We start from the raw sequence: 24007 nt of genomic DNA, 5'->3' as shown, positions 1-24007 counted from the left end.
CTGACAATAGTGTGTGTGAGTGTTGTGCACGTGGAGTTTGCAGCGCTGCCATCATCGCCTCCTCGTCTCACACGCTGTGGTGAAACGACACATCATTCGCACAAACACCGCGACTCCTGCTGCGAGACAAATCTGGCTTCCTCAATTAATCGCAAAACCAAAAGAGTCTCACCATAAATGAGTGAAACCAAAAAGAGACTAATTGAAACTAGTGTTTTCATTTTTCTGAAGAGTGTGTGATTTCTATATATATATATATTAATATATAATACATAATATAAAAATTTGTTTCATAGTTTAAAGTTTTGTAATTTTTTTTTTTTGTCATTTTAGTTTTCTTCATATATATTTCTACTTAGCCCATACCATCATATTTAATAATATTATTTCAAAATTCAAATTTTAGTTGTTTACTTTTTTTATTCGTTTTTTAATATTTCCATTATATTTTATATTTCTATAAAACATTTTTATTTTTAATAACTTATTTTATTTCAGTTAGTTGCCAAAGCAAGATTTCTATTGCTTTTATCTAATAAAAAAATATATAAATATATTTCAATAATAAATAAAATATAATTCATATATAACAATATATTATTATATAGTTTTAATTTATATAAATATACACATATAATATATAATAATATATTTTTCCATACCTTTAATCTTAGTAATTTTGTGATGTATTTCTGTCATTTTTATTATTTTTTGTATTGTTTATTTTTTCAAATATTTTTTATTTATTACTTATTTTTAATTTTAGTACTTGAACTTGAACCAAGGCAAATTTTCACATTTTCTAAATCTAATAAACAATATTTTTCAAATAATATTTGCATTTTATTTTATTTTAATGACCAAAAATATATATTTTTATTGTTTATTATAGAACAAAGCCAACATACATGGCTTACGATAACTATATACAAACCAGGCTTAGCACAAAAATAAAAGATATATATATATATACATATATACGTATATATATATAGGGGGTGACATACCACACAATGTACAAAAAGTAGTAGGCAAGCGCTTCATTCTATGTAGCATACGGTGTTACATAGGCCTTGTGAATCCAGTTTAAAGTGTATTAAGTTGATGGGCAGGATTCTTTGACATCATAGGAATACTTCCCCATATCCAGTTCCAGTTAGGTTTAGAGGGGGTCAGCTCCTTTTCCCATATTGTAGTGATGAGAAGTGCACCGGAGCCATGATTAAGCAGTTTGTTATAAATGAATGACACTGAATGAATGTTACAGTTCCTCGGGACTCCATCGTTAGCATCTCCCTCAAAAATGACCAAAGAGTTTCTATATTTTTCCTATTTAAAACTTGACTCTTCTGTAGTTACATCGTGTACTAAGACCGACGGAAAATGAAAAGTTGTGATTTTCTAGGCTGATATGGCTAGGAACTATACTCTCATTCCGGCGTAATAATCAAGGAACTTTGCTGCCGTACCATGAGTGCAGCAGGTGCAATGATATTACACAGTGCCTGAAAATAGCTAGGTAATAGGACAATTATTGAAACTCTTTGGTCATTTTTGAGCGAGATGCTAACGGTCTAATCAGATTCAATGATCTATGCTAAGCTAAGCTAAAAGTGCTACCACCAGACCCGGAGATCGGCTGAATGGATTCGAAAACAGTAAAACTCAACTGTTTAACTCTAGGGGAGTTGGAAAATGAGCCTATTTTCAAAAATAGTGGAGTGTTCCTTTAAAGTGAGAAGGGTCCATAAAAAAAATCATGTATTTTAAGGTTAGACTTTAAATTTTGATGTTAAATCCACTATTGTATTGTGTATAAATGTTCGACAGTCTATACACAGTATTAAGCTCAATTACATAAGAAGTAAATGTAATTAAATTACAGAAAAAAAATAAGAGTAATCCCTTACTTAACTTTTTCAAGGGAAAAATAATTAAATTACAGTAACTAATTACACCCAACACTGGTCCCTACTTAAAATGTTGTAGCGCAGGATCAAGAGGGCTGAGTTTAGTCATTGGAGATTCCCGTCGTTGGGGTAGATTTCATCCAGCGATGGGACAAACCTCTCGAGGTCTCCTGGGGTCTTGAAAAGAATCTGCTCGCGGCTGTTTATCACTTTAACTACAGCTGGATATAACAGGAATGATTCGATGCACAACTGTTGAAGGCGTTCCTTCTTTCCGACAAAGCTTTCCTTCTTTGAAACGTGCCCTTGCTGAAATCGGGAAAGAACCACAACTTGGCCCCTTCATAGCTCAGGGATGCTGAGTTTCTGGCTTCTTTCAGGATCGCTTGCCTGTCGTTGTAACAGAGGCGCTTAAATATCGAGGTACGTGCTTTCTTCCTAGAAGCGATGCGCACCTTCAATTTCAATCACCTTCTCTTGTAAGGCCGGTAACCACTTCGGAATTTGGGTCTGCAAAAAACTGAATTGCGTTGCAAATAGGGATGTCAACGATTAATCAACGATCGATTGATTGTCAATAAGAGATGCAATCAATTAAAGCTATCGATGGTCGATTAAGTCGTTTAATTTTGGGCTGTGTGAGGCTCATGCGCAAAACACGTGCGAGCGGCTGTGAGTTACGGTGACGGCGCTGGATCTTTGGCGAAAATAATTCATTAACGATCCAAACTTTAAAAGTACATTAAAACAGAAACAATACAAAGGTATTTTATATTGAAATGTAATAAACAAATAAATCAACGTAATCAGCGTTGTTTATGTTCAGCATGTGTGCGCTTTGAACGTAACCAGCTCTGTTTATTCAATTCAATTTAATTTAAGTTTTTTTTAACCACTTCGGAATTTGGGTCTGCAAAAAACTGAATTGCGTTGCAAATAGGGATGTCAACGATTAATCAACGATCGATTGATTGTCAATAAGAGATGCAATCAATTAAAGCTATCGATGGTCGATTAAGTCGTTTAATTTTGGGCTGTGTGAGGCTCATGCGCAAAACACGTGCGAGCGGCTGTGAGTTACGGTGACGGCGCTGGATCTTTGGCGAAAATAATTCATTAACGATCCAAACTTTAAAAGTACATTAAAACAGAAACAATACAAAGGTATTTTATATTGAAATGTAATAAACAAATAAATCGACGTAATCAGCGTTGTTTATGTTCAGCATGTGTGCGCTTTGAACGTAACCAGCTCTGTTTATTCAATTCAATTTAATTTAAGTTTTTTATTTATTTATTTGTATAGCGCTTTTCACGATGCAAATTGTTGCAAAGCAGCTTTACAGAAAATTCCAAGTTTCTGCATTATATAATAGCTTATCAGTGGTGACTATCTCAAGATGATGTCCATATGGCAGAAATATATGGCAAAATTTACCTTTATGTTGATTATGTTCTGGGGTACTCTCCAAAATGGCGGAAGACGGTACCTCGGGGAGAAGAATTGTTGAATACATTTATTATTGTTTTCTTTGCGCACAAAAAGTATTCTCGTACCTTCGTAAAATTACGGTTGAACCCCTGATGTCACATGGACTATTTGACCAATTTCCTTGCTACGTTTCTGTGCGTTGATCGTGTTAGTATCCTTGCTGTCTATGGAGGGTCAGAGAGCTTTCGGATTTCATCACAAATATCTTAATTTGTGTTCCGAAGATGAACGAAGGTCTTACAAGTTTGGAACGACATGAGGGTGAGTAATTAATGACAGAATTTTCATTTTGGGGTGAACTAACCCTTTAACGATTAATCGATTAATTGATCTTTAATTGAAAAGATGATCGATCATGGAAATAATTGAAAATTGACATCCCTAGTTGCCACCTTCAGCTCCTTCAGGCAGACCCACCAGCCTTAGATTATTTTGTCTAGATTTGTCTTCATAAAGCCATAGCTTCTCCTGCAGCTCTTCTAGCGATCTAATCCTTTTTGATATCACGCACCGTGGTTTGCATGTAGTCAAATCTGCCGCCGAACGCTTTGACTAGTGTTGGGTATCGATTGGGTTTTTTACGATACTGGTGCCAAATCGATACTTTTAAAACGTTACCGGTGCCTGAAACGATACTTAAAAAAAAAAAGAAGAGCCACCCCAAAAAAAAAACGATGGATAACATTAAAATAAATATACATAGCCTTCACATGCTCCTCGTATGCTCTCATTTCCCGAGTTGTGCTTCCCTTACTCTAAGGCTAATAAATGTATTTCACGACCTGGGTCATTATTTAATACAAAACAATATTTAATACAAAACCACACAAAATGTATCTCTGTCAGTCACTCTGATATTTAGTTAAAATGAGTGAAAATGAGTGCTGCCTGTCACTCTCTTTAATCATGTCTGTGAATGACTATGGTATGTCACATGCACTGTAATATGCTTTATATTAAATATAACATTTTCAAATGAAAATAGCAACACGATCGTTTTATAAAGTATGCGTTCATATGTGTTAAGGGCTAGATTTTCACAGGAGGAAACAGCTGTGGTGTGATGAGGTGTCAGCGAAAACTTTACAGTAACGTTAGATGGGAAACCGATTACCTCGTGACCTTTTGTAAACTGTATGTATGACAAATAACTGCACAGATACAGATATTATAACAATCTATCGATAAACCCACACCTTGTGTACTCTGTCTCTGTTTGAGTCCGCTCGCGCTGCGCCGCCAGGGTTTATTCCATTGCATAAGTATTCATACCCTTATCTGGGACAGTTGAAATTTAGCTCAGGAGCATTCATTTTGCTTGTAGATATTACTACACTTCAAGTGAAGTTAACCTCTGGCAAATACAATTGAATGGGTATTATTTGGAAAGGCACACGTGTCTTAATAAAAGGTCTAAGAAAGTAAAGTGTGCTGGTAGCAGCCTCATGCTGTGGGGCTGTTTTTCAGTCACTGAGGGACTCGTCACAGTAGAACAAAAGCTCAAAGCAGCAAAATACAGAGATAGCCTTAATGAAAACCCAGTCCAGAGCGTTCAGAACCTCAGACTGGGCAGAAGGTTCACCTTCCAACAGGACAAGCAAGAGTGGCTTATAGACAACTGTGTGAATGTCCTTGAGTGGCCCAGCCAGAGCATGAGCTTGAACACAATCAAATATTCCTGAAAATGTGCATCTGCCCTCATCCAACCTGACAGAGCTTGAGAGGTGAAGAGGTGAGGAGAAGAATGGCAGATAATTGCCAAATGCTGATGAGCAAAGCTTGTCAGATCAAACAAAAAAAGACTTGAGGCTGTTCAGGTGCTTCAGCTAAATATTTAGTTAAGGGTATGAATACTTATGCAAAGTACTTAATTCAGTTTTTTATTTTTAATTAATTTACGAAGTTGTGACAATTCTGTTTTTGCTTTGTCAGTATGGTGTATGGAGTGTAGATTGATGTGGGAAAAAAAAGTAATTTAAAGAAGTTTATCATAAGGAAGCAACATAAAATGTAAAAAAAATGAAGGGGTATGAATACTTTCGCAAGGCACTGTAGGTACGGCACCGGGTTTCGGTACCCAACCCTAGCTTTGACATATTTTTCCAAGGAATCAAGTCGCATGGAAATCAATGAGATTTCCTCACCAACGAACACAAACATGCTTAACTTTATGGTGTTCAGCTGCTTTTCTAGCATCTCAGCAATGGCGTCGTGAAGACGCTCGTCAGTTCCCGTTTGAACGCCATCTAGGATGATTCTTAAACAAAAAAGATGACTAAAAACTCAACCTAACTCTTAGCAGGGATTATTTAAAAGGAAAAGGGACATCTGAAGCGGAGAGCTGAAACACTAATGCATGCACATCTCACCACAAACAATTTTTAATAGGTCTAGTTAAGAATATCAACACCTCTTTCCCTCCATCAGTGTGCGTCTGTGGGATTTTTCTGGTCCAGCAGGTGAAATGATTAGATTGATTTGATGATTCATTCACGTCTGAAGCTCAAACTGAACTTTAATCATCAGTGCTGGAGTTTTATCACGTCAGCAACAGTAATATGGCTCTTCCTCTCTCAAAGGCATCTTTGTACAGTTTCCATCTAATGAGTCTTATTTTCTCTCTATTGTTTACCTCTATGGGCCTCTGATCTACAGCCAAACACCACAACCATCTCACACACACACACACACGCATGCACGCATGTACACACTCACACGACGCACGCACGCACGCACACACACACACACACACACGCACACAAATGCTCCCACGTTATCCGCTTACGGATCACTGCGTCTCTGGTTCAGAAACCCACGTGCACAGATTCTCATCAATCGCAAACGACTTGAAATAATCTCACATGATCCAAACAGCCTGATTACATGTGCATGAATAGTGTCTTTGTCAATTTTAGATATTTGAATCTAAAAATTGCACAAGACAGCTCTCTTCTCATATTGCAAACTTCGCTTAACAAATGAGACAAAAACTGGATGCAAAAAACACAAAACTTTGTCCTGTGCAAACATATCAGCCTCATACTGTCTCTACAACAATATCTAGTCATGCCTGGATGAGAGACTAAAGAACAATGTTATTTTAGTTGTATTATATTAGAAGTATTACCAGTATTGCTGGTATTACTAGTATATTTAGTGTGTGTGAATGATATATTATATAATATAATAATATATAATTTTTTTCATGTTTTTATCATTATTATTACTTTATTATATATTACACACACATATACATATATGCTTAAATCTTAGTAACTGTTTTTGTCATTATTATTTTGTCATTTCTATTTTTATTTCTATTTAGCGTCATTTTTATTTCAGTTTTGTCAGTTTTATTATTTCGTTTCCCCCTATTTCTATTCAGCTTTATTTTATTTCCTTTTTGTTATTTCTATTTAGCTTTATTTTTTTATTTCAGTTTTAGTAATTTTACTGCTTCAATATAAAGTTGAATTGAAATTGAATTTTTTTTTTGTTTTATTTCATTTCATTTACTTTACTTTATTCTATTTTATTATTTCAATTAATGTTACTTTTATTTCAAGTCATGCTTTTTTTATGGTTTTAGTTTTAGTGAATGACACCAGATCTGATTCTCAGATCAAATTGTGTTTTCTCTCTGTGATCAAACCTGCACTCTTCTAAATTATGCACCACCCACCTTCCTCGGAGACATTTTTCATAAACCTGCTTGATCAGGGCGAAACACAAACACAGTCATTACATTACAAGTGCTTGGTTAATTCACGCTCTGAGGCGGGGAGATGTTTAAACAAACAGAGCGAGCAGAACTGTGTGTTTGTGGCGTTACGGATGACGGCGGCCCGGCCCTGATCGCAAACCTGCCCGAGGACAACGAGCACAGACTTGTGGGAACAGGGTGTAGATTTAACAGAGACTGAGATGCTGCGAATTCAATAGCACAGCCAGTAAAAGAATTAGTTTACAGAAAACCAATCCCTGCGTTTCTGTGAGTCATCGTGTCCCAATCGCACACACTATCAAGGGAATGAAACTAGGACTGACGCATGCTGGAGTGGTTTGGAAAGTGAAGCGCTTTAAAGCAGATTTTTTAAACGATGTAGTGAATGCCGTTCAGGACTTTTATTGTGTAATCCTGCAGATGTGTGCGGCTCTCACATGAGGCTCTGCCTGAAGTGAGCGGGCCCCTGGGGGTCGTCGTCCTTCTGAGGGTCCGTCAGCTCTATCGGCATCACCAGGCCCATGTCCTCACCCTGATCAATGAGCGCTGTCATTATTATCTGTGCAAAACAAGCAGGAAAAATAAATTATACGCTTCATAATTGTTTATCGATTATTTAATCATGAACATATAACAAAACCAAAATATCTAACGACGATATCATAGGTTCAAAGAACAAATAAATAAATAAAAATTGATAAAATATTACAGATTAAATTCAATTAAATTTAGTTTTTTTAAATGTATTTATATATATTATAATTTTGTTGATGTTGCCAATTATTTGTTTATTAGAATATATATTTGATTAAAATATACTGGGTTCAACAACAAAAATAATAGGTAAAATATTCAATTTTAAAGTCGACAATACATTTTTGCTTAATTTTTATTATGTTTATTAATTTATATATATATACATAATATTATATATATATTTTTTGTTATTTGTACCCAATTTGTATTTATTTTAATAAACAAAATATAAACAAGAAAACATTGGCTACAACAACAAAAACAATGGATAAAATATGACATTTTATACATTATTTAAAACTATTTTATTATTATTTACACAATATTACATACAGAGTTGACTTTTTTTTCACGTTGTTTACTGTTAAAGTTTTTCCATGGGCCTCGTTGCTTTTCTGATGCTTTGTTATTCAAGAAAAAATACAATAACCAAAAGAGTTATTTCAACAATACAACTAGAACATTAATATTAACATGAATGCAAAATAGTTAACATATAAATATGCCATTATTACTGGAACACGCAATTCCTTGATCTTGCTGCAGTGCATTCTGGGATTGCTTTCTCTCAGAAGGACACACGTGACGCTGTCTTACAATGTGGCTTTACACCTATGACGCCTTAAAATATTAGACAAGGTTTCTCTTGCAAACACATGAAGAAACGCTGCGTTTGCTCTCAAACAGCTATTCAAAACAACACCACATCACTTTCAATTCAGCACTGACCTAGAAAAGTGAATGGCTTTATTGTGACGAGAGCAGTTAAACATGCTAATGAGGGTAAATTGTACCGGTTTAATCAGGCCGCGTGTGAGAACGAGTCACATCCAGTGAAAACCTGCCACAACAGAAATAATCATCAGACTCGCTCGCTTCATTCAGCAGAAAATTACACAACAAAACAAAACCGTCAATAAACGTCCAGGAGTTCCCAGACATCGGATACGCGCCGCTCCCTTCAGAAAGGGCTTTTGTCCAATTCAAAGCAGCAGATTTCCTTACAGTAACTGAAGCCTTGTTAATCAATAGTCATCATGCGGTTTCTGTGTGCATTTCATGACACAAAAGTGGCTGTTTTTGCATTCTGTATCTGGCCTCATTTGAGGTCACACTTGGGAAAGAAATTGGGAGAAAAGCTTTCGGGAAAAGCGTTTGGCATCACTGACATCCAACCTGGTGCAAAGCAACTAAAAGCAAAGGAAGAAAATTGTAAAGTGAGGAAAAATGTTAGCTGTGCATGTTTGCAGAGCTGCAAAAAAAAAAAGTTTGTTTGTTTTTGTGATTACATATCAATATGACAATTTAATATTACTATTTAAATAACATATTAAACAAAAATAAATAAATATTAGCATTATATTTCACTGTAAAATAAATATTATTTTATTTTACAATATAACTGACTAAATGTAATAAAAAAATATATAATAATAATTTATTGTTTTTAATAGTAAAAATTATTAATGATAATGATAATAATAGTAGTAGTAATAATAATTATTATTTTATAGTACTGAATGAAATATGAAACAAAATAATGATTAAAAAAATTAAAAAAAAATGTATCTCTGTATAATGGAGTATTTAAGCAAATAATATGTGCATGTTTGCAGAGCTGCAAAAAAAAAAAGTTTGTTTGTTTTTGTGATTACATATCAATATGACAATTTAATATTACTATTTAAATAACATATTAAACAAAAATAAATAAATATTAGCATTATATTTCACTGTAAAATAAATATTATTTTATTTTACAATATAACTGACTAAATGTAATAAAAAAAATATATAATAATAATTTATTGTTTTTAATAGTAAAAATTATTAATGATAATGATAATAATAGTAGTAGTAATAATAATAATTATTTTATAGTACTGAATGAAATATGAAACAAAATAATGATTAAAAAAATTTAAAAAAAAATGTATCTATGAGTATTTAAGCAAATAATAATAATAATTTATTTTTACAGTACAAATAAAGGCTAAATAATAATAATAATAATTTATAACTGCAAATAATAATAATAATAATGTATTCTTTATTATTTATTCTTATTCTTACTAGTACTAAATAAAAGATTAAACAAAATAAATATTAAAAAAATATTACCATAGTAATATTTTACTATAAAAATTAAATATTCAAGTAAATTCTTGAGTATTAAAGAAAAAATTCAGGAAACAGTAATATAATAACAATAATTTATTACAAAAAAACAAAAATAAGAAACATTAGTATTGTAATACTTGAAATAAAATAAAAATATTTAAGAGTATGTAAGGAATATAATATAATTTAATTTTACAGTGCAAATGTAAAATTACTAAAAATAATATTTATGTGGGAATATGGTTGACCCATGTTGTGTTTTTAAATGTGTGTTATAAGTGACCCTCAGCAAACTAGTGATTTTGGTTTGGATTAATCATGCAGCCCTTTCCATCTAATCTAGTTGTTTTTTTTCTCGGAAGAAAGAAAATAACCAAAGAAAGCTGCCTCAGATGATAAGGCTCCTCAGATGTGCCTTAGATGCTCTCTTATGGAAACGAGCCATGCAGGGTGAAGCTGGAGGCATCGAACTTTCTCTGTGGAAAGATCTGGCAGCATGAAAACACTCGGGCAAGTGATAACAGCTCACCTCCACACACACACACACACACACACACACACACACGCACGCACTCACACGCTCTCACACGCTCTCACACACACTCTCACACACTCTAGTTGCTTTGTCACAATCTGTATTGTTAAAAGCGCTATATAAATAAAGGTGACTTGACACACACACACGCACTCACACGCTCTCACATGCTCTCACGCACATACACGCACACACACTCACACACACTCTCTCACACTCTCACACTCACACACTCTCACACTCTCACACTCTCACACTCACACACTCACACACTCACACACACACACTCTCTCTCACACACACTCTCTCTCACACACACTCTCTCTCACACACACTCTCTCTCACACACACTCTCTCTCACACACACTCTCTCTCACACACACTCTCTCTCACACACACTCTCTCTCACACACACTCTCTCTCACACACACTCTCTCTCACACACACTCTCTCTCACACACACTCTCTCTCACACACACTCTCTCTCACACACACTCTCTCTCACACACACTCTCTCTCACACACACTCTCTCTCACACACACTCTCTCTCACACACACTCTCTCTCACACACACTCTCTCTCACACACACACACACACACACACTCACACTCACACACTCTCTCACATCAGACTAAATAAGGCTCGCCAACTGAGTGCCATCTGAAGAAAGAGAGCCTTGAGAGAGACAGAAAACAAGCTGATAACAAGCTCTAAATATAGAGGTGTGACTGACCACAAACACTGGAGAGATGTCGAACACAAGCGAGCAAACCGCTGCAGAAACACACGCATTCATCAAAGCATGCCAGTAAAACTCCAGTGGACAGCAGCGTTTCTGCTGTTTAATGTGTTTAAATGAGCGGCTGGTCTTCCTCAAACAGGAAGAGGCACAAACGTCTCCTGAGAGCCCGTATCTTCATGTCCCTCCGGTTCGTGGACAGCAGAGGGTTAGGAAACTTTCTGTAGATCAAGAGACAAGCTCAAAACCAGCAAAGGATGCATTCTGGGAAGGGAAAAACAGCCTACATGCAAAAGAACATGACCCTAAACATGGGAAAGTCACTTTATAAATAAAATAAGAGGTGATTCAAAATATTAATAAATACTATATAAACACACATGCATGTTTATAGTTAAAAAAAAGGTTATGCTTATATATTAAATATACTCATATATATATATATATATATATATATATATATATAACAAATTATATGAATATAATATATACATGTAAATATTCTTAAATTATATGCTGTGTGTGTGTATTTATATATACAGAATAAATATACACAGCACACACATATAATGTAAACAAAAAACATTTACTTTGGATGTGAATAATCATGATTAATCGTTTGACAGCACTATTTTATATACATATATATATATATACATATATATCAGTATCAGTGGCGCGCGAGATGCGGTGATGACGTAAGTGACGTTGTTGCATTTTTATGATTTGTTAGTCTCTAGACCACGAGACGCGCCGCTGCTGTGTTATTCATTCAAAATATTAGTAGCTCAATGCAGAGAAGATCTTGATTAGGTTAAAACTAATATACACAGCACACACATATAATGTAAACAAAAAACATTTACTTTGGATGTGATTAATCATGATTAATCGTTTGACAGCACTATTTTATATACATATATATATATATACATATATATCAGTATCAGTGGCACGCGAGATGCGGTGATGACGTAAGTGACGTTGTTGCATTTTTATGATTTGTTAGTCTCTAGACCACGAGACGCGCCGCTGCTGTGTTATTCATTCAAAATATTAGTAGCTCAATGCAGAGAAGATCTTGATTAGGTTAAAACTGAAACCAAGCCGTTCACACAGATGCATATTCAGCGCATTTATTAGACGGACAAATATGACTGCTGCACTCGCGTCTCGCACAAGAGATGTAGCCATGCAAAGTTAAACCAGTTTAAACTTTTAGAAAACACGTCGCAAATTTGTGGAGGTTTATTCCTTTTCACTGCGTCTCTTATGTTTTTAATGCAATCTGCGTGATGGGCGATTCGAGTCTTTGTATTAAGCAAGGCATAAATACATGATGCCGTTTTGTTCATAATTGTTTATGCAATTTACGAAATTATATTTGATTTTTATGAGTTAATTTAGACGTAATGCACGTTTTTTTATAGAGTTACTTTACTTCCTTGCTTTGACGATTTAAATGTGCTGCACTATTTTGCTCATTGCGCCCTCCTGTGGCCTCGGGAGACAAGACAACAGTTTCATTGAGACCTAATTAATCTGCATATAAAACATTAGAAATTAGATATTTGTTTAATTTTTATTGTGTGTTTGACTGTTAAAACAAAAAAATATTTGTTGTTTGTCTCAATAAATTGAGTTAATTAAAAAAATACAGTGGTTAAATTTAAACATTTTTTTTGTATTGCTCTTTGTTTTTAAAAAATGTTATAAAAAATGTCAATAATTATCGATCCCCAACGATATTAAACATTATATCGTTGATACATTTTTTTAGCTATATCGCCCAGCCCTGTGTGTGTGTGTGTGTGTGAAAATATTAATAGATACGTTTAGGTTGTAGTAATAAAAGTACTAAAATTGAAATCAAATAAATAAACAGCTATATAGTAATGAAAAATACAAAATCTAATGAAAATAACAAGAGCACATAAAATAATAAAAAATAAAAGCTAGTTCAAAAATTAATAGACACATTCCAGTTGAAGTATTAAAATGACTAAAACTGAAGTAAATATACAGCTATATAGAAACGTTAAAAATGATATAAAATTATGAAAAAACACAATAAAATTTCTATAAAATATAAAAATTAAAGCTAGTTAAAAATATTAATACATATGTTTACCCGAGGTGCTGAAGTGTAAATGGCTAAAACCGAAATAAGATAAATAAACAGCTATATACAAATATTAATATATATATATATACAGTGTATATATATATAATTCATCCTAAAATAACATAACAGACAACAGTAGAGCGAATGATACTGTATATATAGCTACATTTGAAAGTTGAAGGACTACATTTACTAAAACGGAAATAAAAATTAATAATAAAAAATTAGCAACTATATAAAATGACAAAAAAGAATGAAAAGCTAAAATAAAAACAAGCATATATACATATATATATATATACTGTATACACACATATATATACTGTATATACATTACTGAATAGAATGATAGAATGACAGAGAGAGAAAGTTTTCCTTGGGTTCAGGAACTGTCTTGTGTGTTTTTCCTGGAGCTCATCCAAGCTGTGAAGACCACAGAGCCCTGGGAAAATCAGCAGCACAGAGTCAAACACCACAAAAGAGACGACAGACAGAGAGAAACAACAGCAGAGCAGAAACTCTCCGTCAGTCCGGCTCTATTCAGAGTCTGTCAGCTGAAGTGACTGGACAGAAAAATAACAACTAATTCCTTAAAGTAGTTCAGAAACTCCACGGCATGACAGACAGGTCAGGTGACCCTTGTGTTTTTGTTCCTGTCAGAAGGGAAAAGAGGAGTGAAACTGTCATGTGACCTCAGACGCTTTTGATGTAGAGGTCTGCGTGGGACTGTTTTTGGTCCCGCTCCCGCAAGGTTATATTCTGCACCCACCCGCTCCCTCTATATATTCACTCTTTGTTCACCCGCTGTCCGCTTAGAATAATTTTCTTCCCGACCCGACCGTTCCCGCTAAATTTAGATCTCGTTTCCAGAATCTCACATTTACATTTCCGCTACTCAAAGAAAGAGAGATAGGCTGACAAATAAAAGTGTAGTCTGCACAAAATTGTATGTTATTTTATTGGTCTTGTCAGGATACAATCCGTTTAACATCGACAACACAATAGGGAAAAAGTGTGGCAGAGCCGCGGGAATGCAGACCTCTACTCTGATGTCACTGATCAGTCTTCAGTCAGGTGAGAGATTCAACGCCAGACATTCACATCACCATGGAAACAGCTTAGAGAAGGTCACATGACCGTGTTTGTGGAGTCAGGTAAACGAAAGACCTTCACATCTTCACATGGAGAGGAGAGATGCTCTGCAGTGTTTTCAGTCGGGACGGACGCAGAAACACACGAGCAACGAGAGCGGAGCTGAAGCTGAAGCCCGTGACTGTCTCCATGACTCCAGCATTATCTATTACGATGCCTTCTAACGCATCCGCTCAACATACACTAACAATACGACAAAGAGTAAGCTCATGTTTCAGAAACAAAAGAACAAAACGAGAAACTACGCAGATATTGTAAAATTGAAGAACATTTTATTTGTAGAATATTGAAGTGTATTTTAGGACACTTTAAACGGAATGTAATGGTAATTAAACACATTTTCAAGTGGAAAAAATTATATATTTTAGAAATAAGTTTTATTTTTAACAATAAAACTATTAAAAATAATTATATTTGATTAGATCTAGTTTTGGCACATGCACACACACACAAATCTCTAAAAATATTATTATACTTCAAATATTAACAATATTTTTAACTCTTATTTTAGCATCATCAAGGTGTTTATTTTTATATTCTTATATATTTTTGTATTTTAATTCTAGTTTTTGTTGTGTTTTTGTCGGTGGTGGGCCGTCAGGGCCAGCATAGCCTTCTCTGCTGGCCTAAACACTATCAGAATCACTGATGTAGTTTAATATATTTTTCCATGAATGTGTATTCAATTATTTCCAATAGTCTATTCTCTTAATTTCATAGCTTTTCTCTTGGTTGCACTGCTTCCAGCAGTGTATGTTTATATTAGAGCTTTTATCCAATCATATTTCAGCAATCGTGTTGCCTGGGTCAAAGAAATCCGCCTTAAGGCCTTCAGAATCAACATCGCAGGCGTCTGTTAGCTTAAATCAATGGCAATGAAACTGTTGCTTTAACCAATCAGATTTCATGTTGGCAGCACCAGGGCCATCTAGCTGGCTTACGATAGCGTCAGCATTTTCTCCTCCTTTGATTGGATGGTCAGAGAGTGTACTAGTCAAAGCTAGCAAACAGCATCACTGTAAATCATTTTTGTTTTCACAGTATTATTACTGTTTCTCAGGTTTCTTACCGTATATGCTGTGTACAGTGCGTTATTGTAGATTTTCAGTGCATTCTGAAAAATATTCGCCTTCTGTAAATCGAAATACTAAAGTACTAAATGACCGTGAAAAACAAGCACACACCTCCTCGGCACCAGCTGTCTGAAAGACTCCTGAAGATGAAAAACCACTAAAGTAGGGTAGGTTCATTTTCATTTTTTTACTCTTTTTTTTATCGCTTTATGGGAGACTCGTGAAGACGGAAAGCAGTAAGAGTTTGTTCAAATGTTAGGTCAACTTTAAAACGCATGTTAATCACCTTATTTGTTTTATACCAGTGCTATCTGTAAGGTATAAATGCGTTTGGGTGAATAAATGTCTGTAAGAACATCGGATGGACTGTATTTGTGTCATTTTGTTAGGTTAATGCTTCAGCTACAGATGATGTGTTGCGCAGCTACGGCAACTTGTTAATTGGGTTTCTTTCTTTAGTAATGGCATTCATTCTCACTACTTAAGATACCTATCTGTGATGTAGTGCCCTGTTATACTGCATTACTGTGTAATATTTATGGTTTCTATAGCCGTGGCATCATTATGATGGTAGATTAATTCAAGTAGGACGCCACTGAAGGCCTAGGTGTGAAATGTACGGCCCACCACTGATATATATATATATATATATATATAATTTCAAATAACAACATTTTTGAATGGCTTTAGTTTTAGTTTACTTGCCTAACCCTGATGTTAAAACATGCATATTATAATGGAAGTATGCTGTACTGCCTTTAATTTGTGCTGGTATTAAAAAAAAAACATTGCATTACATTATTATGTAACAGGGTTGGGCCATGTCTACAAAACTGGCATCGGACGATGTCTACAGTGAAACGTCACGATGGACGATGACATCGGGGGGCGGGGGGGGAGTTAGGGGGTGTGCCCGAAGCGTGAATCCGTATTCAGAAAGGCACGGAATACAAATAACAATTGCTAACAGTTGCCTGTTAAATTACAGTAGCTACATAACCTTTCACTAACCACATAAACTGAGGATGATGGCGAATGATTTGCAAAATGTGAGGTTCAATCATTTATTCATGATGCTGGCTCAACATCGTGATGTCTATCAGTCATCGGCGATGCACGATGGCATCGTCTATCGGCCCAACCCTATTACGTAATACAGTAAAATAAAGCTAAAAACATTATAGCAATGACAATTATGTAGGGAAATGTGTTTAATTGTCATGAAAATATCACAATGCAAAAAGAATTTTAAAACAGGCTTCATTTACTTTATGCAAACTATCATTTGGGATGAAATGTGTTGATGTGAAATTAACCCACATTGCCAAAATGTGAAAACTTTTACAAAACGTCCTATTAGATTGCAATGTCTCTTGCATCATTTGCTTAGCTCTGTAAATCAGATCCTGTGAAACCAGGCAGTGAAAGGATTCAAGTAATGAATGTGAACAAAGATGCCCTGTTTTTATAAAAAAACTTCCTCTAAACTCAGGTCTGTTTGGTGGGTTTTCACACAGAGGTTCACAGTGCTGTCTGAACGAATCTTCTGTTCATTCTGCTTCTCCCTTTCATTTCACACAAACTAAAATAAACTACAGACAAGAAATGCATAATGCTTCATGTTAACTCGCATAACAAACAACACTGAAAACATCAGTGTAGGATTTACTTTGAAACAGTCTCGCTCAGAAATTGCCAGTAAATTTCCCAAATAACTACACAGATACCACATTGAATTAAACGTAAAGCTTTTAAGTAGAAAGAAAGACTGAAATGGCATTTTCTTGTAAAACACACGAGCCCTCCTGCACATACAACATGACTTAACAGTGACCAGACAGAACATGCAAACTGTGAGAAGGCGACATCTGGGCATAAAACACACACCAGAAAGATGTCGGAAGTTCTATAGCATGAATTGGAAATAATGCAAATGTAAGAAAATCTCCACTCCCAACACATTCCACATCTCTACATTAGAGAGCGATGCTCGACCTGTATCTACATGACTACCATGACTAACACGCTATTATTAAAATAACTCAACACGAGCTCGCATAAATAACCCACAATGCCTTAATAGGAGAATGAGGCAAAACTCAGAATGATGAGACGTCTGGCAGAGGATGCAAAGATTCATGTCTGAAAGAGCGGCAGTTGCAGGGTGACACAAGTAAGTCACATCTGCAGTAAAAATACAGTGACTCAATCGCAATGGTGCCTGCAAACCTCTCTCAGAACCAACAAACCAATGTTTTCACTTTCTTTGAGAGCCATTCAATGAAACTACCACGCATGCAAGCACGCATATCACACATACACGCAAAAAAGCATATCATGCATATTAGAATGCATTCCGTGCATGCATATCACGCACACATGCAAGTCATGTATGTAAGCATGCATATCACTCATGTAAGCACACATATCATGCTTGTAAAAACATATATATCACACATGCATGCATATCATGCATGTAAAAAAAGACCACTCATGCATGCAAGCACACAAGCATGCATATCATGCATGAAAGCACTCCTATCACGTATGCAATCGCATATATCACGCATGTAAGCATTCACATTATGTATGCAAAAAAGCATATCACACATACATGCAATCACACATCTCTTCTATGGTTATCTGTTGAGGCTGATATACTCTCTGATTAACTCGCTGTTCCTGCACATGCTCTGATGCATTCAGCAGTGGCGCTCATGCAGGTCTGAATCTGATTCAACATACAACAAGACTCAGTATGCTTCCAAAAGCATTTATGTAGATGCATGTGTTTCCCAACGCAAACACTTATGACATTTGCTTTTGCAATTGGAGCCAAGCCTTACTGTTTGACTTCCAGCATAGACAGAAGCCGAGCTGACCGCAAAACCACTCACTCCACATTCACTGCAACAACATAATGAGTGTTTCACTTCAAAACAACCATGTGTACACAGCACACACTTCACCACACATCAATCATATTCTGAGCACCATTGTCTAATGTAATAATATCAGGTTTTAATAGATGCTAATTACAGCCATAATACACAAGGGTGTGTGTGTTTACATGTTTAAGCTCTCGCTATAAGCATCAGGACTGTCATCGGCACTTAGTGCCACTAGAAGCCCTTTTCAGCCGAGTCCACGTCACAGGAAAAAACAAACAGTCTGCTTTTTCTGTTCAAGGTTATGCAACTTATGCCAAAACAAACACCATTACAGTCAATGCAAAGGGCTTGGTGTATTTGTACGGGTATAGATAGTCTACTTAATGACAATTGTAGATGACCGCAGAGGGCTGAAAACCCAAAAGACACAGACTTTAACACAAAAGAGCTGCGGCTCATTCAATGACTTTCCTCCACTCTCCTTAAGTTACCGGTTACAAGAAATGCATTCGACTCAATAAAACAAGTTGTTATTGCTGTTGGGAATGTTTGTAGTATTTTCTCTATGCAAGTTAACGTCTCCATGAAAGAAAACACAACTTAACAACCAAATATCTTGGCAGTCGTTATAAAATATCAAACAAGCTCTAGTCTGATATTTCATAAAGTATCAAACTAAATACTTAAACAACAGCAACAGTTTGTTTACCAATAACTCTCTTTAACCCTTTGATGCATGACATTTACCGTGGACAGTCCAATATTAAACCTTTCAGACTGTCCTCTTCATATTTGTATTTTTATTTATTGTTTGACAGCATCCAAAATGGGTCATTTTTACCTTTTATTTCAGAAGACGGATGTATACTTACAAAGAAAGCATCAAAAAGTACCATGGTACTACAATGTTTCACGTATCACGGTATTCTTGAGGTAAACCGATATTAGTACCACGGTCTTGAATCAGGACGTTGTAATTATGCATGTAAAAAAATAATAATAACAACTATTTTAGTTGATAGTTTTGAAGGAAACAAAAAACTGAGAATTTAGTGTCTTTCTTATTTAATAATTCCAGCATATGAAAGGGTTAATAACATTAGAAATGTCCTTAAAACTTGGATTCGTGCGTTGTTTAAAAAAAATTAAAATACTCGCATTAAATATAGTTCATAAATGACTAAGTAATGATATAAAAGTGTCTCTATAAGTGCTCTTGCAAACATCACGACTGAAATGTGCTGGGTTTGGGATGAAAACGCTGCAAACGTGGCAGTTTCACTACTAATAACCAGACAAGAGATGCATCCAGTAAAGCATCCTTCAGAATCCTGACGATTCAAGAATCCATGCATGCATCCGGTAATAACGCATTAAGTAACACTGTATGGAAGCGGACATGATTGTATCGGTCTCTTACCTCCAAACCGAAATTGCATGACAAACACAGCTGATGCGTTTCTCCGTCAGGTCCGCGTGTACACTCGCATGTGATTCTCGCATATAAACATCAAACGATCGCAAAAACCCGAGAGTGCGTCGCTCTTCAAGGGCACGTGCAACGGGAAATTCTGCAGACCGGTTGCGACTTGTTGCTGTGCACCGGGGGCGTGGCTTAGCGAACAGGCCCCGCCCCTATCATTGCTGCTGCTGCGTCCGCTCTTCAAGCACGTGGACGGATGTACCTGCTATTATACACTTGTGTAACAGCGCTTCCTCTCTTCAGTTCTGTATGTTCAGCTGTAAATGAAGGTCCACAGCACTATACACAGAGCTGGGTAGATTACTTACAAATTGTTATCCCTTACTGATTCCAAATTAGGCTACATGACCAAAAATGTAATTAGTAACGTAATCCATTACATTACACATTTTAGGTAATTTACTCAGACTACTTTTAGATTAACATGAACTGCATTAAACCTTATATTACATCAAGGTTTCACAAACTGGGTAACTGCAGGGGGTTTATGCCTTTAATGAAAAGCAAATGAAACAATAAAAAAATATTTTCTAATATGACTCAAAATAAAACGCTTACTAAAAGTCGTCTATTTGACGTTCTAGCCTTTGCAGCCGGAAAGAATATATTGTTGATAACTTGTATATTGTATAATAACTTGTGTTACTCGTATGTCTGCTGAAGCTTTTCCTCAAGTTTGGACTTTATCAGTTTCTATAAGTAATATTTTGAGTTTTGGTATGTCAATGCACTTTCTCTCTCTTTTTTTTATCACTAGTATTGTAAAAGATGGGCATTGCTTGTTGGTTGGTTGGGTTATGTTTATGTTATAAGTGGCTGAAACAGATGCAATAAAACACTTACTGAAAAAATTAAATATTTTATTTGTTTACTTGCATGTTGTGTGTCCATAACGAAAGTCAGAGAACCATCGACACGCAAACGTGATACCTTTATTATTAAAATATTTATTGTAAAATCTCAGCGGTACTTCAAGTAAATGTATTAGGTCAAAGAGGATCAGATGACTATTTATTTGTTTTAATCTCGAATCATTAGTTAAGTGTAACAGAAGCTGCTTCACAATTGTGCAAAAATACGGTCAACTAAAAGCAGGTAAAAGACAGCCCTCTGCTGGCTAAAGCCTGGTAATACAATTGATTTGGTCAGTTATTTGGAGTAGTGTTTTCTTTTTTCTCAGGTCATCTACTCAGCGTTTCTTATATGATTTTTGGTTATGGATGTTGAGAATATAATCGTAGTCTGGATCTTCCCCTTTTTTCCCCCCATGCTGTTGGTCCTTAACTCCTTTTTTAAACTAATTTATTAACACTGAGGATAAATTGGCTTGTAAGAACAACATTATGGGATATTAGTAATAACAATAATAAACTCAAAATGATTTATAGGAATTCTGAATGTATAAATATAATTCTTAGAAGAAACTAATATAATTAGAGAACACGTTTACACAATTAAAAAAAATGAATACGCCAACCAATGCTGTTTGTTTGTTTGTTTATGATTTAACGCCATGCGAGCTACCTCGGCTATATTCATGGCGAGAACCGACCAATGCAAAAGCAAAGTCGCCCGTTTGAGAACAAAACATTTGCACAGCAAAACGACCAGTGCTAAGCTGATGGAGTGACTTTGAGAGATTTGTTCATCATCCATTAATGAGAAAGAAACATAACTATGAACAATAAAGACAGGGAAGTGCGTTTAAAAAAATGCCTCTTGAACAAAGAACTGTTTACTCTCAAGTATGTTGACAATAGCTTCACAATGGTAACATGAACTTGAATTTACTGCCCTGAATGAACTGAGTGAAGAAAATCAAGCCTTATCCACTTGCATAGTCCACAAATAGATTGTGAATGTAAATGTATGAAGATGAAGAGCGGCAACAAAGACGCTGGAATCCTTCGGGGTAAAAAACAACAACCTTGGTAATCCTCTTGGCTCTAGAGCAGCAGTCCAGATCAGTAGCACTCCATGCTTTGCCCATGCTTTAAACACAATGTAGTGACTTCCAGAATGTCTTTGCATCCAGGTTCATTCAAGATTTCCCAAACTCTGTAGGTCCATGTTTTTCAGAGAGCTTGCGCATCATATGACGTTTCTGCAGACAGATTGTGTCTCCTCTCTCCTGAGTATGTAGCCAGCAGCACAGAGAGGGAGGTGTCTGGATGTGCGCTTCCTGAGGTGGAGTTCGCTGTGTATGTAGAAGCCTGGGCATCCACTTTCTCCTCTCTGATGGTGTTGGTCAAAGACGCCGGGAAATCCAGAAAAAAGAACCGTAAAGAAATCGGGAACATCATTGAACTGATGTCATAAGCTCCACATCACATCCTCATGTGAACCAGTCACATGTCTGCAGAAGAACGGCCAGTTACTTCTCCCTAGAATGGAAATGAGAATAAAACTGAATATATATTTTCATTTCATTATGTATTTTCAAATATGATAGATAACTTAATCCACGATCAACGATCACACCAGTGTGATTTGAACTAGAGACCTGCACTCCCGCGGGACCCAACGCAACAGGCTGATGGGCGGGAAGAGACTTGTGTGTGTGCGGGATGCGGGAGAATAAAATGATTTGCGGGACTCCTGAAAAATATAAATGATCTAAACATAAAATGTCTAAAACATTTTGTGACGAGTGGGGGCGGGGCCGAGAGCCGTGGGAACGGAGCGAGGCCGGTGGAGTAATTGATAATGAGCGACACCTGCACCACTCACCGGTCTTGAGTCCCACTGAGGATCTCCGGAAGGATAAAAAGGAGGAGTGACGACAGTGAAAGAAGAGGGAGGACCAGGCCTGGAGTTTATTTTGTGTTTTTGTTTCGTTTGTGCGCGACAGTCGTCCGCGAGGGGCTGTCGCGCTATTTTGTGTTTGTTTGTTTTATTAAAGTTTCTTTGAACGTTCACCAGTTCCCGCCTCTTCCTTCCCGATCTACAAACTTGCTACACATATAAATGGTTATTTATGTGTTGCACAAAAGCAAAAAGAACAACTAATAACATTAAAATGATTAACACGCGCTAGCTAGGCAGAGTTTCTATTTATAACACGTGTTTAAAGGGTTGCGCAGTGTAGCCAATCACAGACTCAGCTGTTTATTTTTTCTGGAACGCAATGGCCAATCAGAGGTGATTAAGTTAGAATCCACTCACTGCAGTGCTGAAATTGCATGCTCACGAATCCTCTCATTTTAACACATGAAGTGTAGACATTGTGAATTGTGATTCAGTGTGCACATGTTCATTGTGTTATAACAGAGCTTTATGAGATCGCGATGAACTGAGATGTCAGCTTTTAGTGATAATAAAGGAAGCGCTGCTGGCATTCTTCCATGCCAAACCATGCACGCAGCAGCCCATGTTTGCTTTTCTTTTAAAAATAACAGTGGTTTGTGAATGTTGATGCTTAGCCTAAATAACAAATATTTTATCGGGAGCATTTATGCTGGGATGTTGTGGATTTTAGGAGATGTTACAGAACCATTTAATGTAAATTTCTTTGATGTGCTGAAAAAATATCTATATAGTATACTTTTATTGCGGGTGGAAGCGGGACAAAACATGAATGTCGCGGGCGGGTGCGGGACAGAATCTTGCGGGAGCGGGACTGAAAAATCCGTCCCGTGCTGGTCTCTAATTTGAACATTTAAATCTGCGTTCGAGCTGCCGATGACCTGAAGAGAGCAGCTGTCATCTGTCATGAATGAAACAGCTTCACAATCTTTTCAACCACACAGTATCATTATTTCTGTTACAAACATTCAAATCACAGAAGCAATGGGATAAAAGTTTATAGTTCGGATATAAACTCTGATATGTAGGGTAGTGATTAAAATAGAGCAAATCACCTTTTGAAAGTAATTTGACACTTCAAATGAAGATTTATCGATTACATTGTTACGCCAGTAGGTGGCGAAAAGGAGCTGTTAAAATGTATTTGTCTTTGAATCATACAAGAGATTCGTTCAAGAACGCTGATTCATCCAGTAATG

The 24007-nt window shown here is 35.9% G+C and overlaps 2 protein-coding genes across 4 annotated transcripts in view; both read right to left on the bottom strand.

Moving 5' to 3' along the window:
* Positions 1 to 20024, bottom strand: part of LOC107549661 (GRAM domain-containing protein 2) — a 49161-nt gene extending 29137 nt beyond the window's left edge. The window contains exons 1-2 of the mRNA XM_016230835.1: positions 19941 to 20024; positions 7564 to 7685 (exon numbers count right to left, since the gene is read on the bottom strand). Coding sequence (XP_016086321.1) covers positions 7564 to 7679 — 116 coding nt within the window. The 5' untranslated portion in view covers positions 7680 to 7685; positions 19941 to 20024. The remainder of the gene's footprint in view (positions 1 to 7563; positions 7686 to 19940) is intronic.
* Positions 20025 to 22311: 2287 nt separating this feature from the next.
* LOC107549660 (zinc finger protein 609-like) overlaps positions 22312 to 24007 on the bottom strand; it is an 86978-nt gene continuing 85282 nt past the window's right edge. For all 3 annotated transcript variants that reach the window (XM_016230832.1, XM_016230834.1, XM_016230833.1), the window contains one exon: positions 22312 to 22387. The gene's annotated coding sequence lies outside the window, so the exon portion shown is untranslated. The remainder of the gene's footprint in view (positions 22388 to 24007) is intronic.

Source organism: Sinocyclocheilus grahami, unplaced genomic scaffold (assembly GCF_001515645.1).
Source record: "Sinocyclocheilus grahami isolate Dianchi unplaced genomic scaffold, SAMN03320097.WGS_v1.1 scaffold377.1, whole genome shotgun sequence".
Classification (NCBI taxonomy): Eukaryota; Metazoa; Chordata; class Actinopteri; order Cypriniformes; family Cyprinidae; genus Sinocyclocheilus; species Sinocyclocheilus grahami.
The sequence above is the reverse complement of the archived record's forward strand: the minus strand, read 5'-3'. Positions and strand labels throughout refer to the sequence as shown.